General features: G+C 38.2%; 1 protein-coding gene across 1 annotated transcript in view; it reads right to left on the bottom strand.

Annotated features, from left to right (window-relative positions):
- Positions 1-19135, bottom strand: part of ADAMTSL1 (ADAMTS like 1) — a 385178-nt gene that overhangs the window by 214418 nt on the left and 151625 nt on the right. Inside the window, exons 8-9 of the mRNA XM_084898074.1 lie at positions 14654-14765; positions 10411-10549 (exon numbers count right to left, since the gene is read on the bottom strand). Of these exons, the coding sequence (XP_084754200.1) occupies positions 10411-10549; positions 14654-14765 (251 nt within the window). The remainder of the gene's footprint in view (positions 1-10410; positions 10550-14653; positions 14766-19135) is intronic.

Here is a 19135-nt window from a genome sequence, read left to right as displayed (position 1 = left end):
AACAGAAGGATATCAAAACAATGGTGCTCTGTCCAGTCCTGTTCATGCATATGCCTGTGCAGGGGCTCTGCTCTCTCTTGGGGTTCATGCCATGGCCTTGGCCTTTCAGCACACTGTCACCGAGGGGCAGGCTCTGTTGCCGAAACTTAACTTTCTATTGCTCGTCTTTGAGACGCTGGACTTTCATCTTAGGCAAAGTATATATTTTGAAGAAGGATGAAAAAGGATCTCAGTTAGGGATGTTAAAGACTTCCCATGTTTAGGCCTTGATTTATAGTATGTGTATACACATGTATGTACTCTTACATGTGTGTGAATGTGTTGGGTGTGGTGATGGAGAAAAAAGTGATTTAAAAAAGAATCACATAGAGAAGACATAAGAAACAGTTGGTTTGTGGGTAAATCTGTTCATTTTCCGTTGCATTAACTCTTCTGACCCCTTAAGTACCTCTTCTCCTGGGGACTAAGCTGACTCCCTCCTAAAATCCCAACTTCAGGGATTGTGGTGGGAAGTAGAGAAGATGATGAGGAAGGGTAAGTGGCCATTCTAGACTCATGTGAAGAAAGCCATCACACCAGATCCTGTCAGAGTACACAGAGCATAGTCTTGCAGAACTATCCAACGACAGGAGGGTGCTTCAGAGTCTGACAGGCTCACGCCATGAAATATTAAGCAGTCTATGAACCTGGAGCCTTTGGAACCATGTTTAAAGACACGGAAAATGTTCAAATGTAATGTCAATTTAAAAATAATGCAATGTAAAATAGAATGTTCAATGGGATCCATAATACTAAAAAAATTCATGAGTTCATATATCATCTATACTATCATTTTCATAAAGTGTTTGGGTATGTGAGTAGTGAGTACATATGTGTGTGCATATATGTCACACACATATATTAGAAAAATACCAAAAAGTTATTTGTTTCTGGTGCTTAACTTATTGGTGTTCCTTTCTTTCTTGTTTTTTTATTTTCTTAATGTTTCTCTGTTTTCCAACTTAAAAAAAAATGTACAGTCAGAGGAATTAGAACGTTTAAGAAAAAACAAAACAAGTCTGAGAAACTATAAGACAGAGACCCTTGGAAAATGTAATATAAATATAAATGAGTTCATCACCTCAAATCACAGGTATTGTTTAAAGATTATTGAGTTTTTGTCCTGATATCATCGAAGTGACTTTAGACACTTTCCTGGACTTGAAAAATCTAGCCATATGCAGGTTCACACTCCTCAGCTGGAATTTACATAGAGTGATAAGTCTCTCCAAGAAAAAAATCCCACTATAACTAACTCTGCCTGACTTGTGGGTTCTTTTTATAAGGAGTCCCTTTCCTGGTTTCCATTGTCCCTTTCAGTGACTCCCTCAGGACCCCTGGCCTCTCCTCCAGGCTGCAGGGCTTCTGTCCTCACTTCCTGGCAGCTGGATGCTCTCTAGGTCACACTCAGAGCATCCGGCCAACTCATCATCTCCCCCTGCAAACGGCTGCTTCTCCTGCGGTCACTTGCACTGTTCAGAGCACTGCCAGCCTCCCAGATACTGTGGGACATCTCTGCCTTTTCTCTGTCCTGGCTCCCTTCTAGCTGCCGTGTCTGGGCCCTTCTGCAGCTGTGTCCTAACAGGTCTCTCTACCTGCAGGCACTGCTGCCTCCAATCTAGTCCACTTTCTGCTGTTATAGCAACTGATACCTCTCTTCCCATCGCCAAAGTCTTCCGTGGCTCCATAATGCCCAAGGAAATGTCTTAGTCAAGTGCTACCTCTTTGAAAGCCTGTCCTTATTTTCCCTTTCAACAGCTAGCCAGAAACGCTCTCTTCCCTTTCCAAATACCCATAGCACCCCTCTTCTCATCACTTTGAACTATGTACTAAAGCTCACGCATGCATAAGTGTTCTTTAAAACATCAAGGGACAGAATCCATCCTGATTCTTTACCATATCTCATAACACATTGCTCTGCACAGAGGCAATGAGGAAATATTCGTTCCATAAAATCATGCAATTAGTGTGCAAGTGCAAAGCAAGCAGTACTACTACCAACCTGAACTGAAGCAAACCAACACAAACACACGGTTCAAGAAACCCCCCAACTGCCACTCACTGTGCACCTCCTAGCCCCCTTCCTGGCCTTTTGCTATCTCTGCCATCTGTGTGAGGGGAGTGGGTTGGGCAGTGTAGGGAGGTTGCTCTGGCAGGTAGAGGTGACTGGGTGATCTGAGGCTGAGAAAGGCAGATCAATGGCAGCTGTGCTTCTAGCCTGCTTGGCTTCACTCTGCATCTCTTCCAGTGGACATCTCCCAGAAATAGCCACGGCGGATTTTAAAAAATTGTCTCTTCCCTTTCTGTCTCATGAGTTTTTCAGATACCATGCTGTTTTGTAGGTGTACAACTCAATGCCGCCAGGGCAGTCTTGGGGCTCAGACTCAAGTTGATTCTTCCTTGCCTTTGCCGTGGTACCAAGGACAGAACTTGGCACAGGTTATATACGCAATAAAAAAGTGAATGAAACTGTGGGTGGTGGAAAGAGTTCAGGTACAGAGAGAGCAGTTCATCTTCTCTTGACAGCTCCGAGGCAATAGGAACCAGTCTCTTTCGAAGCAACAGTCAGAAAGGGGCAATAGGTCGGTAAGAAAAAGCTGGAAGAGACACAAGCATTTCCTTTTCCATGAGGGGCAGAGCACAGAGGATCATGGCATAATGAGTACAGGTCCCCCCAAGGACGTGGGAGATGAAAGATCAGTTCTTCTCTCTGCCACTCCCTTGCTGTGTGACTTGGAGTGCATCGGGACTTTCTCTTTGGTTTACTGCGAAATGCAAGTATCGGATGGAATCAGGAGTTTTAAGATGAAGTAAGAATGGGTGCCTGGAACCCAACCTCCTGGAGCTCTATCTTATGTGACACTTTCCTAGCGGCTGCTAAGGGAGGGACTTGGAGCTCTAACATTTGGTGACTTGATGAAACAGTAAGTTTCCCTGTTACTTAAAGAGCCAATTTGGGATCCAGTAAATGAGAAAATATTCTGTAAATAAGTCACACTTTTTTTTTTCTTCATACCGTAGTACCTACTGGGCAACATTCATTATCTTTTGGAACCAGACCAAAATGATCCTGTGTCATTGTCTAGGATTTGAAAACATTTTTAAGGCACATTTTTTTTTTTTTTTTTTTTTTTTTGCTATGAAACTAACTACTGGAGAGTTTTTGATAATCTGACACAAAATATTAAAATGTCCTCACACCTGTGTTTCTGAAGTCAAACATCCCTGATACTAATGAATGCAATTTCTGAACTGCTTTCCAATAACTGGGATGAAGGTGTCCTTGGGCTTCTGTCATTGCTTGATTAGAGTAAACAACTGTATTTATACTTATATGAAAGGGGCTTGCTTAACCTGGGTGTGTGGTCAATTCAAAGACTCAGGGCCCCAGCTTTGCATTGATATGGTTCTGTGCTGGCCATGGAGGGGTCTAAATCAGATCTCACAGGTTGCTGAAGCCATCATGAAAAACAAGGGTACATGTTGCAGTGATGGCACAAATGCTGCACTAGGGATAAGGTACCCTGAAGTGCATGTAGCATCAGATATATTCTTGAATTGGAGGCACTAGGATTAATGACCCAGATCCCTTTTGTCCACCAGAACCTGGGGCAGGTCACTTCACCTCTTTGGGCTTCAGTATCTTCACCTATACTTATGCAGGATGGTCTCTGTCCTGCTAACTTCCTAGGGAATATAAAACTAAACTGAGATAATGGATGCAAAAGCCCTTTAGAAGCTTCAGATAGAAGCAACATTGGAAAAGCCATTTTACAGGCTTGACTCTAACGGAAGACTAATAGCTGGCTTTTGTTGAGTGCTTGGCATCTTGCTAAAGCTTTACACGCATTATCTCATTTAATTCTCATAGCTACTCTCTGACGCATTTTATAAAAGCGAGGCACAGGCTTAGAGAAGTCAAGTAGAGAAGTTACTTAAAAGAAGAAGAAGAAAAAAAGAAGTTACTTAGCTAGTAAAATCAAACTGATAGATTAAGGTTAAAAATGAGGATGATGAGCTGAAATCGGTTTGGCTCAGTGGATAATCAGCCTGCGGACTGAAAGGTCCCAGTTTCGATTTCGGTCAAGGGCATGTACCTTGGTTGCGGGCACATTCCCAGTAGGGGGTGTGCAGGAGGCAGCTGATTGATGTTTCTCTCTCATCGATGTTTCTAATTCTCTATCTCTCTCCCTTCCTCTCTGTAAAAAAATCAATAAACTATATTTAAAAAATGAGAATGATGATAAATACCTTTCTATTAACTTACAAGTTCATTAAAAGAATTGCAGTTAATTAAATGTAAAAATTTAAATGTGAATTGGCAAGTGATTATTATTACTAGTGATGAGAGGCTTGGTATAAGAACTGAATTGCCTCAATAACTGAGTTATATATCGGCTACTGTAGGAAACGTCTATAAAAGTGGGAAAGATATGACCATGAGCTCTACAAAGCACCAGAACTCTGCTTTGTTTACCACATTATAAATAATGCATGAAGGTGGAAATGAGGTTTTTGTGGTGATCTTTCTAATTGTTGGCTCACTAGCTGCACAAAGCAGTATATTGAGGCTGATCAAAAGAAGGAAGTTATTACTTTTCTAAATCATTTACCTATTATAATAAAGCAAAAAGGCTGCTGTGATTAGGAAAACATTGTATTACACTTTAATTGAAAACATTTTCTATTTTTTACATTGCATTCTCATTTTTTTTTTTTTGAGATGTACCTGGCATAGATCCCGTGTGAATTAAATGACAGTGTCTCCAAGCGACTTGGGGCAGGGGGAGTGGTGTGGGAGGGGGAAGAGGGATATTAGACAACTGCATGCTGGGATCAGGAGATGCTAATGATCTTAATTTCTTATGGTCATTATATTTTAAAAATCTGACAAATGTGATTTACTTTCTTGAAGATATTTCCTAGGGATTTGTGTCTTTTATTGTAAAGATAAGAAATAAAGAATTACCTTTTCAGATCCATGGATAATTCTAGAGTTTTATCTTTTCCCTTCATGGAGGAGAAAACTGATTACTAGAGTTTAAGAATTTCTTTAATGCAATTTTTAACATTATCACAGTCATGATCTTAGTGGTAATAGTGTATTGAGTACTTATGTCAGACCCTCTGCTAAGCTCTTTAAATGTATTATGCCATTTATTCCTCATGACAACTATATGAGGTAAGTACTGTTATTATCCTCACTTCAGAGGATTAAAAAAAAAATGGAGGCTTCCCGTGAAGAAGTAATTTGCCAAAGGCAACTCAACCAGTAAGTGGTTGAGCCAGGATCCAGGCCAGGCTGCTGTGCTCCAAAGCTCCCTGCTGCCCAACCAGGCTGCATGGCCATTGGATTCATCACCAAGGTAGTGTGACCAGGTTTTTATGTGCCCACTACACATCCTGCTTCTCACGCTGTAGATTATTTCTTTACAGTTGTGTTAGGATTCAATTCTGAGATCTTGTTCACAAGTTGGTGCCTGGCCAGGATGACTTACACAACTTTCTGTCAAATTAAATGGAGCTGGACAATAATAGTCTGCTGGAACTCCCAAATGACTGCTACTTGGGCCTTATAAATTAGGACATTTGTTTAGGACCTTTGCTCTGAGTTCCTTGAGGGCAGGGGAACCTGGAGGCAGTTCCTGCTACAAACACATTTGTGTGTTAACGACTGTGATCATGACAGTGTGCCGAAGAAGAGCTCTTTTCATTAGGCCAAGCCTTGCCAAGGTAAGCTTCTTCAAACCAAGTCTAAAAAGCTGGTTCTGTGATCTTCTCATGAACAATGTCTTATACAATTACTCCCAGGAAGCCTTAAGAGTCTTACTAATCTCATAGAAGGAGACACGTAAGGCCAAATGTAGCCTATTTTCACTCCAGAAATACAAGGTGTTCATTAACTAACCCAAAACGATGCCTCCTTTGCCATTGGTGAAGCACAGGCATACATTTTGAGACTTTTTGGTCATATGATAGCCTTTACCCTTCACTCAAGAGGCAAAGATGACACAAACCAATGCACAAACCAGCAGGCACTGTGTGGAAAGAAAATCTCAAAGGGTAAGACAGAATTATGGCTGTAGCATGGCAAGCGCAAGAGAATTTTACATTTGATTAGATTTCAAGTGTCTCAGCTACATGAGAAAGGGTTTCTCCTGCAGTGTTAAATGAATGAAGCAGAAAACAAGTTAAGCATGCAGGAGATCCCTGACATCCAGGAGGGGCTTGCCTCTGGATTTCTGGGAGTGCCCACGTTGGCACTGCCACCAGAATATATACTGTCCTGTGTATATGGAGCATATGATGGGATTAGTGATGTCATAGCTCCAAGTCACCTGTGAAAAACATTCTTAATTTTAGCCGAAAGCCAATACATCTTTCCTCCCATTATAACTATTAAGTTTTTGTTTCCCTCTTGAGGGCACTTTTGGCTAGGACACAAAGCATTTTATCACTTCATAAAAATGACGGCATAAATGACACCAGCAAAGAGCAACAAAGCTCTCTCGGGATGGAATTGCTGGCCTCCGGGTAGATGCACTTATAGTGTAAGGGATGCAAATTCCCGTCTCAGCCAAATAAATGTCAAGTCACTACAAGTCATGGACATTCAAGCTTCTTTGAGAATAGTAGACACCAAGAACATTAAGTCACTGATATCCAAGTGTCTATTGTATACAGTATGATTTCATCTGTGTTATGAGCTATAGACAAGATAAAATAATAAAGCAAAAGCATTAACAAAGTTATCTGAGAGCACTAGAGATTATTAGTGAGTTTCATTTTTTCATCATAGCTTTTTAACTCATTAACATTTCTAAGTTAATATTAAGAATCAGAAGAAGAGCCCTAAAAACATAAAAGCTATTTTGAAAAGAACAGGCTAGATGTCAATGATCTTTTTAAACCCCAAGAACCACTAAATCAGTGGTTCTCAACCTTCCTAATATCGTGACCTTTTAATACAGTTCATCATGTTGTGGTGACCCCCAACCATAAAATTATTTTTGTTGCTACTTCATAACTGTAATTTTGCTACTGTTATGAATCGTAATGTAAATATCTGTGTTTTCCGATGGTCTTAGGCTCTACAGTAGCGGTTCTCAATCTATGGGTCCCTAGCAGGGTTGCCTAAGGCCATTGGAAAACACAGATATTTACTATTATGTTTCATAACAGTAGCAAAATTACAGTTATGAAGTAGTAACGAAAATAATTTTATGGTTGGGGGTCACCACAACATGAGGAACTGAATTAAAGGGTCGCGGCATTAAGAAGGTTGAGAACCACTGCTCAGCCATGCAAACCAGCAGATATTGTTGGTGAGTGAAATGAGCAAGTGATGTTGTTCATTAGTTCAAATATATAACAATTACTTATTTTAAAGCAAATTAATGACAACAGTGATGCTCTTTGGAGAACAAATCCTCAATTGGATATCATGTATTATGGTTAATGGTTGTCATATCCTATTTGTTTTGGTTGTAGACATGCAGTAATGAAAAATTCTCCTCATCACAGAGTAGTTGCTAATGGTAACAGCTTTCATAGCTCACCTTGCAATCTTAGGAAATTTAATTTTCCAATTAAGCTGGCATAATTGAAGAAATGAATGAGAGTGCAAAAAGTATTTACTTTGGTGGTACAATATTTTTACAACTGTTAACACATTTTTATAACTTAGCTTAGTTCAAATAAACTAAAATTAATTTGACATGTTTAAATACATTTTAAGTTATTATTTAGATAGTTCAAAATATAGAAAATGAAATTTAACAAAGCAACTATGAGAAACAACAGGTCTGTAGGCACAGTTTGAAAACCACTCATTTAATATAACAAATAATCGTCTTACTCCCATTTTGTGGGGGAGAGAACTGAGGTCCAGAGGTTAAAGTAATAAGCTTAGGGTTACAAACTTAATTATTTAGTGATCTTTTTGCTGTCCACTATCTTTCCAATCTTAATAAGGAATAAATGTGGCTATCTGAATGGAATTTGTTCTCAAATAATATACAATAGGTCAACTCTAGTCTAAGGCACATAAAGTGAACAAATATCTCATTGGCTAGATAAAATAAAAACTTGTGACTTTAAGATTGTCTATTATTTTCCCTTTTGTGGGCTGCTAATTTTGCACACAAAGGCATCGGTTTAATATTATTGTGCCATTCCTGATTTTACTATTGGACAGTTAAGTCTGTAGTTAGGAAACAGTTCCTTTAGGATGGGTTCCGCTGTCTGATGGGAGGGTAAAGCTCTTCTACAGTCTGTTTATTCTTACTCAGACCATCACTTCTTATTTTCTCTTTGAATTCAGAAAGGTTGCTTTGATCCCAGGCATGCAAATGAGTTCAATAACTTTCCCAGCAATCCTGAAGTATCTTAACCTTGGAGCAGCATATCTACATTTCCTAAAGCAGATTCCTCTTAAACCTCTCCTACTGCTCAGTATTAATTTTACAGCTTTGTTTAATTATTTCTGGAATAAAAAAAGAAGCTTCCTGGCATGTGCCTCTAACTTACTTTTTCTTCCTCCTTTTCTTTTTTAAATAGCCACCTGTCCCAACATTAGGTGTTTTAAAATAACATAGGATGCAGAAAAAGCACACATTTCATGGGCAAATGCCTTTTGATATAGAATGACCTTTTGCTTTTGGATAATAAGACATAGGCCATGAATATAATTCCAACAGAGGAGGTAGGTAAAAATTAGAAGCCAGAAAAAAATTGCATAAATTTATTCTGATTGTAAACATTTTCTTAAGACGGTTAACGTAATACTTTTATTTTACAACTGTCTTCCACAGCCATCTTTGTTCAAGTTTTTCCCAGTGGGGAAAAGCTTTATGCAGTCATGGGAGTGAATCCTTCATTTCTCCTAGAAATACATATATATATTTTTATGGAAATATGTTTAAGATTTTCAAAGTTTCTCTATGGCTGAGCCAACTTGACTGAATTAGGTTAACTATGCTTTTCAATGGAATGGAATTTCTGGTATAGATATGGATAAAGATGTTAATAATAGAATAATTTTAAAATGGGATTGAATTACATTAGGTATAATTATCTTGGCTAATAATACTTCATACCTTAATATTTCCAAAATAAAGACGTCCAAGCAAAATTCTGACACCTCGTTCAAATTTATGCCATATATAATTTTTAATATAGAATTTTCTGCTGTAAAATGAAGCTACCCTAAGCTTCACCTGAATGATATAATTATAAAACACTATTATTTCTGTTTCTTACATAAAAACCTGTCATTCTGAGTTTACTTTTATAAGCTAGGTATATGAAATAGGCAATTCCACATCACATGTAACATTTAGAATTCATGAATATGAGGCAGAAAGAGTCCAAGTAAACTTTAAAAAGTTAACAGCAAAAACTAAAATTGTATTGCCTCCAATTCAAATATAGGATGACTTTCATCCACATTGCTCATATGATATTTTAAGTATTCAAAGTTTGGTTTTATGCACATATATTTGGTAAACTATGCTTTTAATAAGAAACAACGAGGTGGTTCTCAGAAATTGAAGAAGCTTGCAAAAAACTTCTTTGTCTTTCGTTTTTCATGATTAATTTTGTAGAAGAGTTTCCTTATGTCCTTCCTCATATATTGGGAGTAAGTTCATAAATAGATTGAATATAAAGTGTTGCAACTATAAATACTACACCTATAGCTTGCACTTCTATGACTACTCCTCATCTGAGATGTTTCATTTGTCAGTCTCATTCCTGATTCTGCAAGTAATTGAGGGCCAATTATGGTTTCCAAAAAACAAACAATGATATGTGACAGCATCAAGTGTCTCTTTAAAGCTACTAATTAAAAAAGACCTTTGAAAATATTTGACTATTGGAAATAAGTCCTGCTTCCTCTTTAATAAGGGCTGAGTTTATTCAAATATAGAATAAAGACTGTTCTAAGACTGGTTTTGAGTCCAGTCAATCAGGATGGAAAATGGGTCAGCTGGGACCCTGGATGGGTATGCTATGATCATGTCACTGATTAGGTAACAGAGTTGAAACAGAAAGAATACTTAGAACATTGTGCCATAAGGGCTATTAACCTTGACCTTGTTAAGGAGAGAAACAAGTAACAATGATGAACCAAAGATCAGAAGAGAAAATAAGTGACTGTGAGTGCTTCACGTGTAGCTCAGGGAAAATCTGTAGACCCTGGGATGATATCATAACAGCAAGTACAAGGGGCCTGGGCACTAATAACACCAGGTTAGGAATGGATACTGGACAGCAACTCTTACGTATTATATTTTTAAGTAAAACATCTCAATCTAGGAAGCTTATTTGAAACTTTATGTTTACAATAGATGAACTGGTCAATACACTGACCTGGCTGGACAAGGATCCAAGTTGCACTCCTGAAGTTTGGGCTTGGGCTTGATGTTCTCTGGGTAATAGTGACAGTACTGATCGGCAACCACGCGGTTGCTCCGAAGATCGTAACACTCAGCCGATGTCAGCTGGTAGCCTGCAGTATCAAACCATATGGGTGAGTTTAAAGGCACAGGTCAGTATTACATATTTATTCAGGCTTTTTAGCCATCCTCGTGTTAAGGAAATTCTTCCCCGATGCGCCAGTCATTTCCAGGACCAAAGACAGATAAATGGAAGGCTCATTAACTTTTAATAGTTAAATCATACTATAGGTCCTAAACTACAGGAGGGCATAAGATTTGAGTTTATAAGATTCTGTCATAAGAACTATTGTTATTTATTTGTTACAGTTTATAAGATTCTGTCATAAGAACTATTGTTACTTGTTTCACATAATCTAAAAATCTAACACAGATTCTGTATCCCAAAGAGATCATCAATCTGGCTGGGTTAAATGGAGTAAATGGATGATTAAAACCTTAACAGTGGCTATTGTGAATTCCACGGTTTCCTGCAGATAAAAACAAGAAGCCTCCTACTGTATAATTTTTGCTTCACCTCAAATCCATTGTCATTTCTCTTTAAGTTTCTAGCCAATATTTCTTAGGTTCTATGTACAAATTTCCACTCTTAGAGAATCCTCTTGGAAAAAAAAAAAAGTGGTGCAGAGTATTACTTACTAGAAATTCTACTGACAATGTGTTTTACCTTTTTTAACTTGCCTCTTTCTTGTCCTATGAATTTTTGGTACAGTTCTGATGAGGACTTACTAGTAGATTCTTGGGGTGAGAAATAAATGTACATAGAGAATTTTTAAAAATTAGATTTTTTTTGCATCATTCTAACCCTAACTAACTCCAAAATATATTCTCTCTGGCAGTGGTTGAATATTGTTGTTGCTAAATACATGTTAGAAAAGCAGATTTAGAGTACTTAAAAGTCTTGCAAAATTTTTTAGGAAATCAGACAGAGATTTATAAATCAGAATTCCTGGCTTGAGGCTGTTTTCTCAGACCACCCACAAAAATTAATTGTTCATTTAAGACCTAAAAAAAGATCTTTTAACAATTTTACTGTAAAGATGAAAAGGACTTTGAGTTAATGGGTAAAAGCACATGTTCCATTTAATCTTTTGTTTTATAAGAAAAATCAAAGAGCAAAATTTTATTTTATTCAAGTAAATATATCTCTAGTAGTCAATTATATTATACTAAAAAGTTGATAAGTTTATGACAAGATAATAATTTTATAATTTTTCAAAAAATAATTTCTACTCAAGTACAGACTTTATCACATAGTAAGGTGTGGGTACAAGCAAAAACAACTTATAAATCTGAGGTTATGATTTTTAAAAATTATAATTTGTCAGCATAAAATGTTGCTGTGAAACTTTTTAGAATATATGAAATGGAAGTTTAGATAAAAAATTAAATAAATGACCAAAATGGTCAGATAATTGTATTTTCTAAAGTTTCAGAAGGTTTTTGGAATAGCAATTCTTTTTTTCTTTTTTTAAAAATATATTTTATTGATTTTTTACAGAGAGGAAGGGAGAGGGATAGAGAGCTAGAAACGTCGATGAGAGAGAAGCATCTACCAGTTGCCTCTTGCACACCCCCTACCGGGGATGTGCCCACAACCAATGTACACGCACTTGACCGGAATCGAACCTGGGACCTTTCAGTCCGCAGACCGACACTCTACCACTGAGCCAAACCGGTTTAGGCAGAATAGCAATTCTTTACCCTTAGCACAATGATTAACCAGTTGAATCTGGAGCCAGAAACATAAAAGGCAATTTAGAGATCATTTCTTAAGTAATTTTAAAACTGTGGTCTATGAAGGCTGGTTTCTATATTCCTCACATCTTAGCTCTGAGCAGTATGTATTCCTTTTACTTCCAAGTAAGATTTCTTTTTTTGTAGAAGGCTTTGATAGCTCAAAACATTTGAAAACCACTGATGGTTCTACTTCTTCACTTAGATGTGAAGAAAATAGGCCAAAGGGCTGGAGGAGACATGAGTCTAACATTAATTGACTCATATAGGGAGCCACTGTCAAGGTTACTCCAAAAGCAGCTGTATGTGAAACACAAAGTGGGCGTATTATTGAATTGCTACTTCTCTAAAAACCCGGTTTAATTTAAAAAGAATTTTTCCCCCCCTGTGATTTCTTTACTTGAAACCACTCTCTATGTTAGTCATTAACAGGTGAATCAAAATGCCATATTCCCCATGAAACATCAACAAAATCGGCAGTTATTTTTTAAACCAAGTAATTTTCTATTCAGGGCATATAGAGCAACTGCAAAGACTATTTTATTAAAATGCTTAAGATGTTGAGAGAATAGTTCTTTAATAATCAAGTTAAAAGTACTTTTATGTATTTTTTGGTTAATTGCTTTTAAACTAAAATCTAACTTTGCTCTACGGAACCTCACATTCAGCGATTTGTTCACATTATGTAGACGTAGATAACAGAGACAAAGATAAATTATGTATGTTAACTGTTTTACAAAAATTAATGGATAGTCATTTGTCTTCATTTTGAGGTACCATCCTTCTTTTCTCTTGTCAAAATAATCTAGTAATACCTCTGTGGATTAGTTACTTAAAGCCAACCAATTAAAAGGCTTCCATGAAGCTAGGGCCAGAATGTATTTGATGTCCTCATTTTTAAAGGAATATATATATTCAATTTTACATCCATTACATTACCAAAGCTTATAAAGTGATAATCCACAAATGGCTGGCTCAGTCAGAAATGGAACTAAGATATTCTGGAAAGAATTTTGGTAATACATGCCAATGGCCACAAAAATTCTGAAACACACTCTGGAGAATTTATTTCAAGGAAATAATTTCAAAGGAGAAAAAAATACGTGGGTATCAAGTTATCCATCACATTATAATAAAGAATTTTAAATGAATTAAATGTTCTTCTAAAGGGATATGGCTAAATCAACTATAAAATAATTCAAAGAAATTATTATGTAACCCGTATAATTATGAAGAGCAGAAAAACCTTTTCCAGTGGCACAAAATGCTCCACACTATAGATGTGATGGGGCAAAGACAGACATTCATTTGTTGACTTTTCAAAAGAGATGTGTTTTTATGAATAAACTAGAAGCCCAGTGCATGAATTTATGCATGGGTGGGGTCCCTCCACCTGCAATTGGGGCCAATCAGGGCCAATTGGGGCCAGTAGCCAGGGAGGGACTGCAGGAGGGACAATAGGAGAGCTCCAGGGCGTGTCCGGCCCCATCTCACCTAGTAGCAAGGTAAACTACCAGTTGGAGCATCTGACCCCTGGTGGTCAGTGCATGTCTTAGCAACCAATTGGTCAACCACTCAGTTGGGCACTTAGCATATTAGGCTTTTATGTATATAGATAAGGCAGTGACATTCCTTTTACTGCACAGATTATGGGGTAGAGCTAAAAAATAACTGAGCCACTAAAACCGGTTTGGCTCAGTGGATAGAGCGTCGGCCTGTGGACTGAAAGGTCCCGGGTTCGATTCCAATCAAGGGCATGTACCTTGGTTGCGGGCACATCCCTAGTAGGGGGTGTGCAAGAGGCAGCTGATCGATGATTCTCTCTCATCGATGTTTCTAACTCTCTATCCCTCTCTCTTTTCCTCTCTGTAAAAAAATCAATAAAATATATTAAAATAAATAAATAAATAAATAAATAAATAAATAATAAAATAAAATAAAAAATAATTGAGCCAAAGTCTGCAGTACAGTGATTACCTCTCCCCCCCTCCCCCAATAGACTACTACCTTTAATTAAATTAATCTCTTTTTGGACACATCATGCTATCAAATAGGCCACATGAATACTCTTCACTTGACTCCTGAATAAATAAGTTCACTCCAACCAGATGAATAGTTTTTCCTCAAATGAAAAGAATCGCCTTCAGACCACACTGATGCAAAGTTCTGACACTTCCTGCGCTGGCCTTCCATGGATTCAAGGAAAGGAGTGAAGAGCGTTTCCTCTAATGGGACTCCATAGACAGAAACTAGAGCATCTGCCCTGTGGGAGGGCTTCAGGATTTGGCCCCTTTCAGAAGAAAGGATCTGACCCCACAGAACTACATTTCTTCTTTGCTGAAGGGATTCTACTCTTCCAATAGCCAAGTCTTCCCTCTTAGACGCCAGTGGATTCTAGGCTAGATGAACAACACTGTTACCTCCTCCACAGGTTGCTGAGCAAGGAAAGAAATCCGTCTCCCTCCATCGGTGGATGATGGGCTGGTAGAAGGTGAACTGGACTGTGCTGTTAGCAGGCCCCGAGTTGTGGATCTGTGGGAGACAACAGCAATGTAGAGGTGCTAGTGTGACAGGCAGGTGCTTTCTGGGTCCCTTGCCACTCTGAACAAGGAAGTGTGGGAGTGCTGATGGCCTTAGGCTGTGTAAAGGCTGTGTTGGGAGAGAAGTGGCAACAGCCATATTGCCCGTCTTACCATTTAACCAACGAATGCTTCTTGCATATACCCACTGTCAATCATCACTTTCCCAGTTCCCTTGTAAGTGCCCTAGGATCTTATCCAAAGCTACTTAGTCCCTCACTCTCTTTTATTTCCATCCTCTCAGGTATAATGGGTAAAATTATGTGAATTTTAAAATGTAAGATCACAAAAAGACAATTTGTTCTAAGAAAATTTTAAATGTCATTTGCTGCAAAAAAAAAGAAAGACAGAAAGATACTTCTTTGGTTAAGAAAAATAAGAGTCAAAGTACTGAGTAGCTCAGAGACATACATGGAGTTTCCTGACAACTTGGTGATTTATATATTCTAATGTGCAAAGTTACCAATTGGAAGTTTGCTAAAATGCGAATTCCTGGGCTCAAGCCCAGAGATCCAGGCAATTCGAATGTAGCATAGTCCAAGAACCAAACTTTGAAAAACACCAACTTACAGAATTGAAAGCAAATACATCAAATAAAATATGTGCTTATGGAAATGACAACTTCCCCCTCCCCCCCCCCTTTTTTTTTAAAGAAAGGATATGAGGCAATCATTCCTTAATGGTTCTTAAAAGTATAAGGTTGAGAGAACATACTCACACTGAAAGAGAAGAAAAAGGTACCAAACAGGAATGGTGCCTTGATTTGGTGAAGACAGAATGACATATGATACAACACTTAGAGGGCAAGGCTTGGACTGGTTTTTATAGTAAAAGAAGTTCTATGGACAACTGAGAGAATCACCTCTTACTCCAACTCCATTACAGGAATGATGAGTGTCATCAGGTGAATCTTGTGGCCAAAGTCTTTGTCAATGTTTTCAAGGCTTACTACCTTGTAACTCAGATATGTGGATAGATTCGGCCTTCAGATTTCTAAAAAAGAGCCTTATTCTTCTGCTACTGAATTTAACAACTGGATTAAACATCTAGGGTAACAAGAACACTGAAGAAACAGGGAATAGGTCCTGACCCCCAGATGGGTGTTTGGAGTTTGGATGAGAATTTGGGAATGTTCCTCAGAAAATCTGGAAGAGCTGGAAAGGAGAAAGAAGAAAGAGAGAAAAGCTATCATTTATCTCATGTCATGCTGGGATTCTGACCCATGGTGCATCCAGGTCTTTCCTGATTAGAATAAACAGCGATACGATTCCCTACTTTAAAGCAAAAACAGCTGAAGCAATACGATGTCTTTCAAAAATGGGGAGCATGGCCTACAGATGAATATTTTTCAGTCCAGTGTGTCAAATACAGGATATTTAATTGCTTGCTTAGGGATGCAGTATTAATCACATTCTTTGGAAAGTTTTATTTTTATTTTTTAAGCTCACAAAAGCCTACAGCTCTCTGGGGATGTGCGGTTATCATGCTGGAAAGCTATTAGAAGAAGGCTCTGATTTGAACAAAAGCTCCATGAAAAATAAAAAGGCCAGAAAATCTGTTTAGATCCTGAGAAATGAATTGTTTTGCAGGGGTCCCTTTTGTGATGCTAGAGATTAATCTGAGTACTGAGTAAGTAGGGGGTGGGTTGGGGAATCAAGATTAGTGGAATAAAGCATCAAAATACCTGGACACTTTGATGTCATGGTGTCAAGGCGATCTGGCGTCAAGAGAGAGGGTTACTAAACATCATGTTGAAGGGGGAAAAAGCAGCTTAGAAAGAATACTGTCCTTAATGAATTCAATGAAAGCACGAAGTGTAATGACAACAAATGCTGAGACTGTATGTCCACATTTGAGAAGAGATTGATAACTGGATTGAACACCTAGGATGCCAGAGGAGAACAGGAACAGGAAGAAATGGGGAAGAGGTTCCACCCCTAGATGGGTATTTTGTTTATTTACATTGATAACATTCCTGCTTCTCTCTGCTCTGTCATTGAATTGGTACAATTCCCAAGGCAATCAGTACTACAGTCCTACCCGGTGCAGGACACTGTTTTATTTATGTGTCCTGTACCAGGTAGGACTTAAAACTCCTCCTGCATTATCTTCCACATTAGCATCACAATGAGAGAAAGGAGGCACAGAGAGATTAAGTATCTTTGTCAAGGCTACCCAGCTAGGAAAAAAACCAAGCTGGGATTTGGATTCAGGTGTGCCTGGTCCTAAAGCTGCCATTCTTCTCATGGAATCACGCCATCTTTGTTAGTGCTGTGAAGATACAGGTATTCATCTTTAGCAGTATTCTTATACCTCTCTTCTCAGTATCTTCTTACTTTTTCATTTTAAAGCAGGAAAACATGTTTCAAATAAAAAGAAGGGGCTAACCTGATGTCTTAGTTTGATGGCCTAATTGTTGCTTACAGAGATGAACCACTGTGTTCCTTTTTGGTTTTATTATTTCTGGGCTGCTCGGATCACTGTTATCATCTGCCCTGAAGCGTCATAAACCCTAAATCCTTAAAACTCAGGTCTTAGTATGAACGCTTCAGTGAGACACATTAGAATTTCGTTTAAAGGAGCTAAATACATCTGGCATGTGTAATTTTGACCTCCTTAAGTTAATAAGCAAAAAGAATGTTCTGAACCATGCTTTTCTTCCGATAATTACAATGATTCGGTGTTTCTAATTCAATTTAATGACTTCTCACACTGAAAGTAAAGGAGACAAAACTGGACACTTGCCATAGCGACTGATTGCACTGTCATAATAGAGCTGCAGGGAAGTACAAATGGCATGTGGGTAGCAGTTGAGCTTTAAGTGTATGTAAAATCAAAAGAATTAGGAGCAATTTCAAATAAATGAAAGACATCAGATACACAAAGGCTCTCCCAGATGAAGCACTGTGAAATGCCACACCTCTTGCTTCTCATTTGGGAGGAGGGTTAGCTGTGAGCCTTGGAATGTGCCTCAACTAGGCTCCTTTCTTTCTATGATGTTGTAGGAAAACTTTTCCTCCGGACAGATGAGTAGGGGGGCTGGCATTCAGGAGTCCCCCCACCCACCTTGGCTGCAGTTGAATTGTTGTTCTGGCCTGAGGAGAGGAGGACAAAAGGGAGCCGTGGGCAGGCCTGTTCCCATGAGCCTCTGAGCTGGAACCCACAATGGCATTCAACTTGGCCACACTAGTCTCAGGGCAGCCAGGGGTATCATGACCAGGCTGTGCTTGAAAGTGGTAGAAACACATCACTACGTCAGCTAAGAAGGGAATAAAATGGAAAATAGGTAACTCTATCTTTTAAATGTTTCAGTCTATTATGTTCAATTTTGGACTGTTCTGTTGGTTAATGGTGATAGTGAATCCTCAGGGAACTGTAAAAATACTTTAAAATGCTTTTCTGGGCTTTCTAAATATGCAACAAGATCTTCCTTATATCACTTAAATGCTTACAAGCACTTGATATCGACGCAATTGTTATTTCATTGCCTTTCTCCTCCATATGCTATAAATGCCATGCAGGCAGGTGCCATTTATCTTGCTCAGCACTCTTTCTTCAGCATCATCTACAACGCTTGGCACATATTAAGCAACCAACCAATTGCTGAACAAATGAATGCATGAGTGAACAAATAAACGAATTACATAATGATCATGATTGTTTCAGATTCTCTCTGTGGTAAATTCTTAGAATAATTATCATTATATGTGTATATCGACCAGTTTTATTGAAGATGTTATTGATCATTTCTTGTTGACAAAATGTATGTTGATAAAATGTTGCTAAAGTTCACAAGAAGAAGTAGTACTGTTATAGCACAACCCTTACCCAACAGTACTCCCCACTGTCCTTTGATAATACAGTAATATGGCAGAGTGGAAAGGGCTTGCAAAAAGGCTAATTATTATTAGCATTTGGAGTGAAATATAAATTCAATCGTTCCATTGTTGGAAATACCTGACAACTTCAACAACTGGAAATACTAAGATTAGGGATTACTCAGTAAAAATAATGATAAAAAATTATTAGCTTCCAACTTTACGTTTCCACTTCTTATAGAGTTCTCTAATCCTCCTACATTTCCAGTCCTCAATATTGGATCAAGGTTGCATGAGAGATGTCAGTTATGGATTGGCGGCCCACAGTCCTTGAGTAAGGCAGCAGACCAGAGATGCCTCTCTGGGAATAATGGGTATAATGTTGACTACAAAGGCTTCCTTAATCACATTAGCCTGTAGCAAGTAACTACAGCTTTTATTCTGTCCATTTTAGTTTAGTACTTCATTATATGCATCACTATTTCAACATTTCCTATCCAGTGTG

This window comes from Pipistrellus hanaki, assembly GCF_964339955.1.
Source record: "Pipistrellus hanaki genome assembly, chromosome: 11".
In the NCBI taxonomy this organism is placed as follows: domain Eukaryota; kingdom Metazoa; phylum Chordata; class Mammalia; order Chiroptera; family Vespertilionidae; genus Pipistrellus; species Pipistrellus hanaki.
Note: the sequence above shows the minus strand (reverse complement) of the source record. Positions and strands in the feature narration are given on the sequence as shown.